Source organism: Hoplias malabaricus, chromosome 3 (assembly GCF_029633855.1).
Source record: "Hoplias malabaricus isolate fHopMal1 chromosome 3, fHopMal1.hap1, whole genome shotgun sequence".
In the NCBI taxonomy this organism is placed as follows: domain Eukaryota; kingdom Metazoa; phylum Chordata; class Actinopteri; order Characiformes; family Erythrinidae; genus Hoplias; species Hoplias malabaricus.
The window spans coordinates 58,751,318-58,765,287 of record NC_089802.1 but is presented as its reverse complement, the minus strand read 5'-3'; the positions used below and the strand labels follow the sequence as shown (position 1 = coordinate 58,765,287).

General features: G+C 39.2%; 1 protein-coding gene across 12 annotated transcripts in view; it reads right to left on the bottom strand.

The window, feature by feature from the left end:
- lrrc7 (leucine rich repeat containing 7) overlaps window positions 1-13,970 on the bottom strand; it is a 182,785-nt gene that overhangs the window by 2,582 nt on the left and 166,233 nt on the right. For 7 of the 12 annotated variants that reach the window (XM_066665951.1, XM_066665946.1, XM_066665952.1 and 4 more), the window contains 6 exons: window positions 11,343-13,056; window positions 9,886-10,035; window positions 6,502-6,627; window positions 4,359-4,595; window positions 3,652-3,744; window positions 1,188-1,262 (listed from right to left, as the gene is read on the bottom strand). In XM_066665951.1, coding sequence (XP_066522048.1) covers window positions 1,188-1,262; window positions 3,652-3,744; window positions 4,359-4,595; window positions 6,502-6,627; window positions 9,886-10,035; window positions 11,343-13,056 — 2,395 coding nt within the window. The remainder of the gene's footprint in view (window positions 1-1,187; window positions 1,263-3,651; window positions 3,745-4,358; window positions 4,596-6,501; window positions 6,628-9,885; window positions 10,036-11,342; window positions 13,057-13,970) is intronic. The other 5 variants (XM_066665953.1, XM_066665957.1, XM_066665959.1 and 2 more) reach the window with 2 other exon arrangements.

Here is a 13,970-nt window from a genome sequence, read left to right as displayed (position 1 = left end):
GCACTGGTGTCTCTCTGAGAAGTACCCAGTCCAGAGCAGTGCTCTACTGGAGTTTCAGCCTGAACTTATTCCCTCTGTTCAATCACGTAACAGTCCAATTCCAGTTCGATTACATTAGATTTGACAAGACCTAAAAAGCCTCAGTGCCCTTCTACAAATAATCTCCATGACCATTTTTTACATTAAAGAAAAAAACAGTACACACACCTCTGTATAGATTAAAGGAGTAAGCTCCATAGTTGGTGGTGTGTTTTAAAGAGGAATGAATAGTGACGATTGAAAGGTGTAAAGGTATGTTTTGTGCTTTTTTGTACAAAACAACATCTAAGCACTATCTTTAGATTCAGAGCCATGTATTTACGGTGGAACAGAGTATTCAAGTAAGAAGCTGAACAATACCCATTTAAAGTGAGGAATTGTGAATAAGAGGCAAAGATCTGCCCCATAAAATGACATTTATGGGGGAACTGAAGGTTGATAAATCAGATAATAACAGCCTTGTTTAGTCTAAATATTAAGGTGCATTTGGACAGTAAAGGCTTGTAAATTCAGGGAAAATGGCGGCAACTCGTTGACATTTTGCCATTCTCTAGTGTAGGTAGATAATTTTAATGAAAAGATGGAAACTTTTCTGTATAAATAGGAAGATTAAGGCATATTCTTTTTAGCTATAATGCTCTTGTGCCTTTTCGTGTTTTGAAACTGTATTGTAGAGCTCATTTTAAACTCTTGGTATAAATATCTAGGAACTGTGGAAATTTAAGTGTAAAGTGCATTTTTCCCCCAGCAGAGAATATATCAGTTTTAATGAGAAAACCACCAAAATATGTCCAGGGGAATTTAAACTGCAGGTGTTATGTAGCTTTATGAACACTGGTCTTCTGTAAATTGTTACAGAACTATTAAAAGTAAACACGTTGCAGCAGGAAATGATGGACCAGCCATAGGCCGCCCTTAGAAAACTGACAATGTAAAGCATGTTGAGGTTTGACAAATGTCAAAACAGAAGACCATGCTCACTTTGTTCTCTCTCACTCACACACAAACGCACACACACACACACACACACACACACACACACACACACACACACACGAGACACAAAATGCCACATGCAAAGCCCTCCTCTGACAGTGCAGGGATGCTCTGTCGCAAACTTGGTGTGTGGTGATGTAGGAGAGTGTTACCTTCAGAATTTTGTCCCCAGGTTGAAGATCATTGGAGGCAGGCCCATCAGGCTGTACCCTAGTAACAAAGATACCCTATAAGTCAAAAGTGATATGAGGTTAGGAATCACATGGTGGTGATGGTTTAGAATCTTTGCCTTTCAGTCTGGATTTATTTTGTAAATAAAATATCTAGTATTATAGTTGTTATGAGACTAGTTAAGCTTTTGAGTATAAAGAATTTGACAAAATAATAAATGGTATTTGCAAGACTTGAAGAAACATGGGATAAAAATGTACTGTTACACTATGTGTTAAATTACTATGGTATACATGTGAAGGCAGAGATTATAAAGCATACGTTTATGTACCAGATGTGTCACCCAACAGTATGCATTTCATTAAACCACATTACTGATACCACATACTGTGAGTCCACCAAACTTTACATGACGTCATTTCTTCAGGCACCACATGGATCCAGCTGCTCAGAAGAGTCCCAGAATGCTCAGCACAACACAGACCAACTAGGACTAAAATTTCATATGTTGTAGAGTTATGCTTGAACGTTTGTGAACGCTTTATTTATTTATTACATTTCTGCATAAATATAACCCAAATCATCATCAGATTTTCTCACAAGTTCTATGGGCCCTGTACGTAAGGAAAAAAGCAATTAAGCTAGACAACAATATTATACTTTGTCATTGAATAATTGGGGAAAATGATCTAATGGTACATCTACATTATGGGTGGCAAAATGATGTGAACCTCTATACTTTGCAACTAATTTGAAGGTAAATTTAGAGTAATTTTTCAATCAAAGGGAGGACAAACTGCTGAGTTGTATGTAAAGGGAAGAGTCCCTTCAATGTCTGATCTTCACAATCTTCACAACGCATATTTGTAAAAAAAAATATTTGTATCCTGGCACAAACAATGCATGAGGACCTCAGAAGCACTGTCTATACTCATAATTTTGGAAAAGGTTCCAAAACCTTCTCTAAAGGGTTTGGACTCCACCAACTCACAGTCAGACAGACGCAAATGGAGGAAATTCATAATCATTGGTTTCAAGACCAATGTTATTTGTTGATTTGTTATGTTTTGCTCATTACAAATTTGCCACTTTGTATGGGAGGGGGGGGTGCCCTGGAGAACACTGAACAGTGCAGTGTGATGGAGGTATTTTCAAGTTTGGGCCGGCATCTGGACCAAGACTGCTTGCCATTAATTATTAATTTTGAATTATACTAATGAATGTTAAAGGAAAATATCAGGAAAACAATCTGTCATCTGAATCTGAAGAGAACCTTGTTTATGTAACACAATAACAACCCAAAACCACAGGTTACTTTACAAAAAAATAGTTAAAGAAGAATAAACTTCATCTTTTGGAATGACAAAATCCTGAGCTTAATACAAGCAAAATATAGTGAAAGAAACTAAAGCATGCAGGAAACCCACATACACCCCACAGTTGAGTCTCTTTTATACAAAGGAATGAGTTAAAATTCCTTAGAGCCCATGTGCAGGTGTGAGCAACAGTTTCCAGAAACATTTAGATTCAGATAACAGGGTCATGAGAGGTCCTGAATGCAAAGGTTCACATACTTTGGCCATTTACATGTATGTAAATGTTGTATCATTTTCTCAAGAAATTGTGTAATACCGTTGTCTTATTTATTAAACAGGATTGTCTTTATGTACTTTTTAGAATAGTGTGAAAAATCATGTGATATTGTAGATAATATTTATGCAAAAATCTATCTAAAAATTCTGAAGTGTTCACAAATTTCAAGCAAAACTACTGGTAAATACTATTAAAGTACAGTGTTTACAACATATTGTAGCTGTCCAATGAAAACACATGCATCTCCATATTTGGCATTTTTATTACATTTTTTTACATTACATTACATCATTTGAACACAGCAGCTCTCCTTCACATTGTGTGAAAGTTGATGTGTTGATCATGATGACTGGACCAAGAGAGGTGCTCCAAAATTACTTGGAATAAAATTTTACACTTAAGTTTTTTCCTTCTCCTGTAAAATTGCTAATTTAGAGATACATGTTTTTCATTGGACAGTGACGATATACAATATATATCATTAAACATGTCTACAAAGCCTAAAATACTTGAAAAGACTTCACACAGCAATATATAAAATAGGCATTAAAAGTCTATTAATGTCATATATTAGGAAAGAATTTAGAAAATAACATTACAAAAGAGAAATACTTTATACTGGATGTCAGGCCATGAAAAGATTAACAGGTAATGCAGACAGCTGGTGTGACAAAGTTTACTGCAGTAGTGCACGTTTTCATGGAAAATCTAAGGTAAAACCTAGTACTAATATGAATTTTCTTTGAATTAACATTAAGTATGAGAAATATACAGCAGACAAATCTCCTCAAATGAATGATTTCTAAGCTTTATCTAGTGATTTATCTGAAACCAGGGGAGAAAATATCTTACCATGTCCGAGGGCTTGAAGGGGTTTCCCTGCCCACTGATTCCCCCTGAGATGCTGAAACCAAGGCCAGGATTTTTCTCAATCCGAACACAGAACTGCAAACCAAATATTACACTGTCATTGCGGATGTAAAGCTACAAGAGCACTGTAAGTATGACATGTAGAGTAATTCTAATGGATAAAGTCCCTTAATGCAAACATATCTTTGTATCATCTTTTAAGGTGCACACATTGTAAACACAGGCAATCTATGGAAAAGCATTAAAGAAAATAGGTTCTGAAAGAAAATTAAAGAAATGTTCTGCAGCAGCTGCATCTGATCTTAAGGTCAGATGCCCAATGTCAGTTGTGGGCTAGAGGGATAAAACACCCCTAAGCAACAGACTCTGGTGGAATGGTACTGTGTTCTCTGGAGTGATAAAGCTCCATTCAACATCTTTGAGATGAGCTGGAGCAGTGTTTGTGATTCAGAACTGATCATCTAACATCAGTTCCTGACCTCAGTTCTCATGGCTGAATGCAATCAAATCCTCACAGATCCTTCCCAACAGAGTTGGGGTTGATACTACTGCAAAGGAAAAAACTCCTTACTAGTACTAGTACTTACTAACGTTTCCCACTTTGTATTTTACATACTTTAAGTATTGTTGCTAATGGAGCTTTAATACTGCAGCACAGACATTAAGCACTGAGTCAGGTGGCCCTTTACCTGCTCCTGAAAACCATCCATGCTCTTCTGGCCTTTAGTTTGGATGAAGCAGCGGGCGCTTTGAGGCCTGGGACTAGTGCTCGTGATGGGCATGGGTAGAGGAGACTGGTACTGCTGGATAGACACCTTGTTAATGGCTCCCTCATACTGCTGGTCTCTGGCTGCTCGGTGGGGTGGAGTGGCCGAGGCTGAGGTCACCATCATGCCCTGCTGTTGATGAGGGTGCTGGACAGCAGCCTTCATAGAATTAGCATATAAAAACACAGCAAACTGTTAGGATGCAATTAAAAAGAAGCTTCAACCATGATTTGCAAAATCTCTTGTGGTGCAAAAGTTTTCAACCCAGAAATTCAAAACTTTTGCTGTGCGTTATAGGCTTGTTACAGGCTCATTAATGGCTCGCCCCGAACCTAAACACTCAGTGCAATCTTCGGTCAGAATGGATGGGAACACTGTTTCCTGTAGCAATGTCAGGAAGTGCTGAGCTGTTAGGGTCTGGTCGAGATATTGGAAATCTGATTGTGACAATCGATTTCGGAGTCAATGCTGGTCTTCTTTGATATGCTACATGACCACCTTCCCATTGGAAAAACCTGCCCTTGATTTAAAATGTTGGCTTTCAAGATGGCGGCCATGTTCTGGACATAGCCTAAAAAATAGGCCCCCTTACCCATTACATTCTGCAGTATTCAGATATGTCATTTCCACTTTCTGAAATAAAAGAGTGTCCTGCGACTCTTGACTTTCCCTGTACAATTATTTGAAAATGTGTTTCCACGAATTCTGGGACTGAGAAAAGAACAATACTTTTTCAAACTTTACTACAACAAACTCCTTAATTGAAAAAAGCAAGGGAAATGAGGATTTCTATGATGTAGACTTTTTAAAAGTAACATCATGTCAACTATTCTTTCTACCTTAGATCACCACTTTGCAAACAAGGCACTCTGGATTGTTTAAACATCATTCACAAGTTTTTACTCTTATTATGGAATGAATCAGAGCTCTGTACACCACATATAACATTTCAATATTTATAACAGCTTCCTATACATGGATTTGTTGAATATAACAATTAAAACCATAAATGTATGCACAATAATTACTTTTATACTTTTGAATATGTGCCAATAAATGTATGAAGGGCAGAGTATGTGTGAAGTGCCAACAAATGTGGCATTCAACAATGTGCATTGTATTGTAATTGGATTTGCTGGGTAAGTCCTAGCCTCCTTGCTGGCCCTGCAGTTATGCCTGTGTCCTGTGTGACAGCCTTTAGACAAACACAGACAGACTGTGGTTGCTACGGAGACAGAGGAAGAACTCAGTGCAGTGAAAATGAATCACAGCAGCAGTTAGTAATTAACCCTGACATTTCATAACATTAACATGGCAATCATGGCTGGATTGAGCTGCATGTCCAGGAGAGAGCAGCCTGAGAAGAACAGGAAACTCAAAGTGGAACAAGGAAGCTTTATTACTTAGAGGCAATAGGCGTATCGCCAAGATAGACTCTGCGAGTAGAAATGATAAAAATGTAATGACATCAAAACAAACGCAGCGACTCATCTCAGCGCTCATAAAGAGAAACTGCAGGGCTGGGTTATTTTTAGGATGGGCCATGTTTACTTTGCCAGTTTTCTTCATGTTACTGCACTCAACCACACAGCAACTGACAGACTTGCACTAGTTTTCACAACTTACAGCTAAACTGTCCTGACAGTTGAGGTTTAAGAACAGCATGTATGCATTAAAATTAAGGTTCAAATGTTCACTTCAAATTGTGCTTACCTTTTATTTAACCAAAAAATAAAACAGAGTTTAAAAGCAAAACCCATACACACTTTAGTTGCACTAGACATTAACAGTAAAATACACAACAACCATTTATTTGCTGAGAATCACTTCGTGGACTATTAAGATTGAACATTTGGTCCTGGTCTTCAGTCCATCATTTTGTGTGTCCAGCTCCTAACACACGTGCCACAAAACTGCAGTCCAACAGGAACACAGCACAAATATGGACTACCCTGTTCCACGATGTCTGGGTTTAGATTCCTACTAATAACGCTGTTTTCTATGGAATTACCCATGAAATAAAGCATTTAATATCTACAGTATACCCCAAAATTGATAATTGTACCTTTTTGATGATATTCATGTTCTCTGGAGGTACATCTCTTCGTCCCAGGGAGTAGGGGGCCCACTGGGTATTTGGAGAAACCACCTCTTGGCCATTATCTAAAATATTGCTCTGTTGCGAAGGTGTCTGGAAAGAGAGGATTGAACAAAAACATGCTTCTCAGCACAAAAATCCACTTCACAGAGGACAGAACAAAACATACTGTACACAACTTGACCATAGGTACAGGGAAAAAATGATCAAATACAGTGGCTATTCTACACACCCCAGTTAAAATGCCAAGGGTTTTGTGATGTAAAAGAAAAAAAAAAACAAAAAAAAATTATTGACACAAGGAACTTATTTTAAACCTGTTTGTCTGATGCTGTTCACTGCTGCCTACCTACTCTCACCACAGATATCTGCTCTGTTTAGTGCTCTATACATTGCTGTGATTTGGAGATTGTTGTTCTTTGTACTATTTTTGTAAGTGCATTGGGATTTTGAAAAGCACTGTATAAAAGGTATAGAAATGCTATTATTATTATTATTATTCATTCATTCATTGTCTGTAACCACTTATCCAGTTCAGGGTCTCTGTGAATCCGGAGTCGAGCTGGAATCACTGGGTTCAATGCGGGGGGTGGTGCCACTCACATGTTCACGCACACCTATTGACACTTTTGAATTGCCAATCCACCAATCAAAATGTGATTTGGACCATGGGAGGAAACCGGTGCACCCGGAGGAAACCCACATGGACACGGGGAGAACAAACCCCTTACAGTCATGCGGAGTGGGGATCAAACCCACAACCCCAGCACCCTGGAGCTGTGTGACAGTGTCACTACCTGTTGTGTTACCGTGCCAGGATGTTGTGGGTTCGATTCCCGCTCTGGGCGACTCAAAAGTGTCCATGTGTATGAGTGAATGTGTGTGTTGCCCTGTGAAGGACTGGCGACCCCTCCTGGGTGTATTCCTGCCTTGCACCCAATGATTCCAGGTAGGCTCTGGACCCACCGCGACCCTGAACTGGATAAGCGCTTACAGATAATGAATGAATGAATGAATGAGGTGTGTGACTTGATTTCAGGGCAGTGTTATAAAAGTGAATTTCACTCTGCAACTGTGGGGGGGGGGGATCAGTCAGGATAAGGGTACACAGTAAATTCACCAGTGTTAGAACAACACTATTAGTGTTAACACTGATAGTGTTAAATTATTACCCTAACAGTGTTAATTTAACACTAATAGTGTTGATTTAACACTGGTGAATTTACTGTATAGAAAGATTCAATGTATTAGATATACCATGTAACACAAGCAAGATGGTTAGCACCTAGTGAATAAAATATAGCAAGTACTAGACATCCCTAAAAACTGATGGAAATACAAAAAGAAAACTGGTCTGGGAGTCTTTTAAGAGGCTGACTGTAACATTAAAAATCTGAAGAATATCTGGCAAGTACTAGTTGTGTACAACATGTGAAGACACTCTCCCGTATTCTTTATATGTCTAGGCTGGCTTATAGGACGGCAAGACAAAAGCCTTAATACATCCAAGCCTGGCTACATTTTGAAAAGAACTACATTACGTTTGCCAATAGCATGTGGATTTATTTTTATGGTGTGATGAAGCCAAGGTTGAACATTTTGGTATTAATTACAAAAGGTATGTTTGGCACAAAAAACAAAGGGAAAAAAATCACCAAAGGAACAGTATAACCACAGTGAAGCATAGCAGGGCAGCAGTGAAGTGATGGTGGAAGGAATTAAAAACAATTTCAATTATCAGTCAATTCTGGCACAAAACCTTCAGGCCTCTGCTAGAAAGCTGAAGATGATGAGGAAATTCACCTTACAGCTCAAAATTGATCAAAACATACCTCCGCATCAACAAAAGAATGGCTTCAGCAGAAGATGATCAAAGTTTTGAATCCATATTAAATCTGACTATTAAAACCCAAAAAGATGTGCCTTCACAATCTGACAGATTTGGAACACTTTTACCAGGAAGAGTGGAGAAAGATTTGCATGTCAGGATGTGTCATGCTGAAAAAGTCCTACCCAAAAAGAGCAAATACTGTCATAAAATCAAAAGGTGCTTCAAAAAAAGTATTAGTCTAACGGAGTTCATATTTATGCAACAATGTTATAGTGTGTTTTTTTTTCCTTCTAAATAATTTCAGTTTGTTTTGTTTTTTTCAAATGAACTTTAGAGATTATAGGTCGCATGGCAAACCTTTTTATATTCTTCATCTTGTTCTCATTATTTTACATGACAAAAACCTGCCATTGTAACAAGGGTGTGAAGACTTTTAATATACATTATAAACTTTTGCTTTGACATTATACAGTTGCTTTGACAATAGATTTTTTTTCCTATTAAATTTATGATAAAAGTATTAAATAGTTCTGCAAAATCTTGGGGAAATTAAATGGTTTGTTTAAAAATATTTATCTTACCAGTAAGCCAGAAAGAAATCACTGACACATAAGAATAAATACAAATAAGCAGAGAAAAATTCATACGTTGTTGTAAGCAAAATTTATTTTTACTGGTGCCTTAGAAATAAGTTTCATTTAGTCCATTCTTAGATTTGTCAAACTCCAATTAGCAGTATTTTATTTAACTGAATGGTTTAATAAAAATGGCTGATTAGCTCAATCAGTTATTGAGTAGTAACAGTAAAAAGTAGTGAAATGGTTGGTACTGATTAAGGAAACAAACTGCCAGACATCAAACCACAAGGTATTATTCATTTGGATTATTTCAAAGTAGGGTTTAAACAAATGAATGCTTACTGCCCTGATAAATAGATTTAGACATCAATTTGCACAGCAAACCAAAAGACATTTTTTGCATTGTATATGATAGAGTTCATAGGTAAGTTTCTAACTGTCATATGCAAATGTCTTTGTAATCCCCTCAAAGAGAGTCTTGCACTGTAGAGTGGCAACAGAGAAGGACTGTAGCCCACAGAGCAAACACAAAGACTGCAAACATGCAAACACACACACATCTGAATATAATCACACAACATTGAGAGACAGTGCTTTGTCTGGAACACACAATGTGATGTGTTAGATTTGTGTTCATCAGTTGTGTTAAACAATGAAATGCCTGTCACTACCTTTGTAATGGCTTGTTCCAATAAACATCTAAACATGACAGCAGAATTAATGGGCGGTGACTAAAATTTTGCTCTGGTTGTTTTGTATTGTCTTGTGATGTTGTTTTATAATGTTTTGTTTTCAGGGCTGAATTGGCCCAATATATTTGTGATAAATTAAATTTAAAAAGATAATAATAGCAATATTCACCAAAAGAATGTATTCATCATACAATTTACAATTGTACTGCCTCATGCTATGCTGAACCGGAACTTTGTTGTATATACTCACATTTGGTAGAGGTAGCCACTGAGTTGTTTGGTTTTCATGCTTTGTGTTATTGTAAAAGTTTATTGTCATGCTTCTGCTGGCATGCGGTGCAGCATAGCCTCCAGAGTACAGCATGCCGAAGTTTACTGTGTTGTGCTTAAGGACAGCGCTCTGATTGGAGGGAAACAACCACATGACATGAGTGAATGGGTGTGCCACACAAAGTCAAAGGCTGCTGCTGGGGAGAGGGTACACTGGGCTTCACCACACACACTGCTCAGCTGCAATAGAGTGAAGAAGCTTGACCAACAGAACAAAAACAACAACAATAACAACAACAATACAACAACATATTTACCACCAACACAGTGAAACAAAGTGCTCACATTTATAGAATACTAACAATATCCACAGTGCGTGACTAAGACGACTGGACAACAAGTATACTCTTAGACTGAGTGTACACAGAAATGTAACATCTCATCTGTTAGCCACACAGTTACACTCTGTGTGGGGTTGTATGCAGAGTTCTGTAGTCTTCTAAAATGTCATAGTGTAAATCTTTTGATAAGGTTAACCTCAATTTAAAAGACACGATGGAATTGGTATTGTCATATAATAAAAAAGAATTGCACTTACTGTGTCACTGAATTTCATAGGGTTGGACAAACAGCATTTTACAGGCATTTTATATACTTGGTTTGTCATAAAAATAATACATACACTACCTAATTAAGCATATTTACATATATATTAGTTAGCAGTATTGAAAACCTATTTAGTAATCAACAACCAAGTATTAATAATCAGGATGTAGTTCTGCTTCTGATGTACTTCATTTAGCTGCAGAATTCATGAGCGAAGCCTTCTTGTTCTCTGCCTTTATGAGTCACAAAGATGTCGGGTGTAACAAATCAAAATTATCCTTTTAATATGTCACCCTATCAGTTTTAGTTCATTTCAAGTTGCCTTTATATTGAGCTATTTTTTATCATAGGGAGATCAACATACAGGTCAAGTTCTGTCTCAGCTAATCCATATAATGTGGGATTGCCAAGATTTTGAAGCTGAAAGCTTATGTAAAATCAAGGAGGATCACTCTAGAAGCACTCTTATACCCTTTGGAATGCTGCTTTGTTCAGCATAATAATAAGCACTCCCACAGGTCATTTCTCTGCTCTTTAAGCATGAATTTATGATGCATTTAATGAAACAAATTTACATTTTTTTTATTTATGATTTTTTTTCCAAATCAAGCAACATGCAGTATAAGCCTCTACTGTTTGTGGCTAGAAAGAAGGCTTAATAATAATAACAAACAGCAATGTAAATAATAACTACTTAAGCACAGAGTCCTTAGCAAAAATAAACAAAAAAAATATAAGACCTAAGCAGGAGCATGTGTTCTGTCATGTAACACTGACACAGACAATTAATAATACAATTAAAATAATTTTCATTATAATTGATATACTCACCCGATCTAGCCGCTTTGCCTCTATGTGCCTAAGGAGCTGTTGTCTCCAGTCTATTGGCATTTTGGAGGTCATGTCCTCTGGTTTCTGGGGTATCTGTCTCAAATTTGTCTCAGCGTCTGGGCTCTTCTCAGTGCATGTACTAAGATTATAATCTGAAGGCATTTTCTCCAGCAGGGCAGCCATGGTGGGCCGTGCAGACACTGGCCGAGCCTGGGACGCCCCATATGTCTCTGTGCTGTAGCTCCGAGCAGATAGAGGACGACGTTGCGTCAGACTCTTAGTGGGGTATCCCATAATGGGCTTTTTAGGTTCTTGATAAGACGAGTATTCGTCTTCATACCTACCATTTCTTTTGTGGAACTGTGTGTCCACCATGGTGGACAGGCTGTTCTGGTGCTCCAGCATTCCTTTGAGCTGTTGGGGCCTGTTGTAGTGCTCTGCCAGTTGGTGCTCCTGAGCTTCCGCTACCCTGCGGAACAGTGCCATCTCTGTAGAGCTTACCAAGGAGTCTGCTCTTCGCAGGAAACCAGGACGAGAGCGCTGGGGCTGGGCAGAAAACTGCGGAGTGACTACGTCATCAGTAACCGATGGCTGCGAAAATGAAAACATTTGCTCCATTGGTGGATAGCCACGGTAGCCTCGAGGGCTGACAAGCTCCTTTGGCAGTGTCTTGCCTGGTTGATTCACATATTCTGGTGTGTTGGGGAAAGGTGGAGGGACTCTCCTTTCTTGTTTCACAACATCCATGGCCCCTTGAGGATTGAAGCTTTGGTCAAACTGGTAAACCTTCTTCGGAATAGCAGGTTTCTGCTGTTGAGAATTTTTATTCATGCCATAGCAATCGAGCTCATCATCCAGCATGGGGGCAGAGTGGCTCCTGGACATGCTCTGCTCCAGAGGTCCTGGGAGATCTGCTCTGTCCACACTGCCTTGATTCTCTATGCTAGAGCTGTAGCTATCCAAAGGAATGCTGTACACCTTGTAGGATCCAATGTCAATTTCATCTATACTCTGAGATTTCTTGAATTTTGCCTTCACCTCCTTCATCATTGGAGAAAGTCTCTCTGAGCTCTTACTTAATACCATGGTGGTGCCCTTATTTGGTTCTTTACAAGCTTGAACATGTGAAAAGATGTTAGGCTGACCTTGTCCTGTCCCTGAGTCTCTGGAGTCCAGGAAGCCCCAGGCTCCTGTAGAGGGGAAAGTGCCAGGTAGTTCACCCATCTCCTGTTCAAAGTCCTTGCGGTCAGGGTTGGGGCTGTTTGCAGGGGTGAGTTCCAGTTTGGAAGGGAAAGCTGTACGGTCCTCAAAAGGGCTTGGAGTCCTCGTCCAGTTTTGCCAAGGGTTTGGGGGAGGGGGAGGAGGCACTTCTGTATCTGGGGTGTTGCGGAAAGTGTGCGGAGACTGATCCAGTTCTAACGGGACCCCCATTATGCGCTCCTGTCTCATGAGAGGTCGTCGCCCATGTGATGTGGAGGAGCTGCGAGGCTTGGTGCCCAGCATGGGGTTTCCACTACTGCTGCCAGGTGTCTCAAGGGGTGTCTCCTCCGATACGAACCCTGTGTTGTCATAGTGGGGGGCGTCGTTCCAGCTGTCGAAGGTGTCACTAAGCGGTCGTCTCTCACCACGCTGCTGGATGGTGCTGGAGGGGGGCGTCTCTCTCTGACTGAGCAAGGGCTTGCTCTCTATGGGCTTTGGGAAAGACTGAGCAAGCCTGAAAAAAATGAAAACAGGAAAAGAAGAACCTGATTTGAACAACAGTCCAAACCAAACACAACTGGCAGAGATTTTCGGAAGGAATCTGTTCTGGTAAAAATGGTTAAAATCTGATTTTAACCTTCAAACAGGTTCACTGTGCAATAGACACTACTGGGAAAATACACAATACAGTAAAACCCAATACAAAATGAGAAAGGTACTACATATTTCTGTGTGAATAATGCCTCATATCAAACAACACATTTTAATTGCAATCAACTGCAATTACAACTACAAACTGCAACACAATGTCACAAAAAAACATTAAAATTGCTAGATTGACTTGGAAAAACAAATTCAAGTGAACTTATTGAGGTCACTAAATACTATAAGTTCTGAAACAACAATACAATGGCAAGAGGGCCAGTAAGGTGGGTAAAACATGTTTTCATGTCTAGACCATAAAAATTATTATAATCATACCCAAGATAAGATTTAAAATATCCTATGCCAATCCATTCAAGCTTCAAAAAGGGCCCACCCCACTCTCTTGTTAACAGCAGCCACATCATTTCTATTGTTCCAATCCTACAGCAGCACCTTAAGATTACTGTGGCCGTTTATGATCCGATCAGCGACCAGCTACCCTTAACATCTTAACAGTACCCAAACCACCCACTGCATCACTTGCTCTTCACAGGGGTCATCAGGTAGACACCTCCCTTCATCAGTGTTTCACTGAATTAAGCCCATGACACCTCCAGAAGGCTCAACAGTGAAGTCTGGCGTCCCAGTCCCACCCCCCTCCAAGCAAACATTATAGTCCTACCTCACACTTTACCATCAACAACCGTAAATGCACACTGGCCTCCCTGGTGACTAAGGCTGTACCTAGCCCCGCTGACACCGTTAATGCATGCTCAGTGCCAC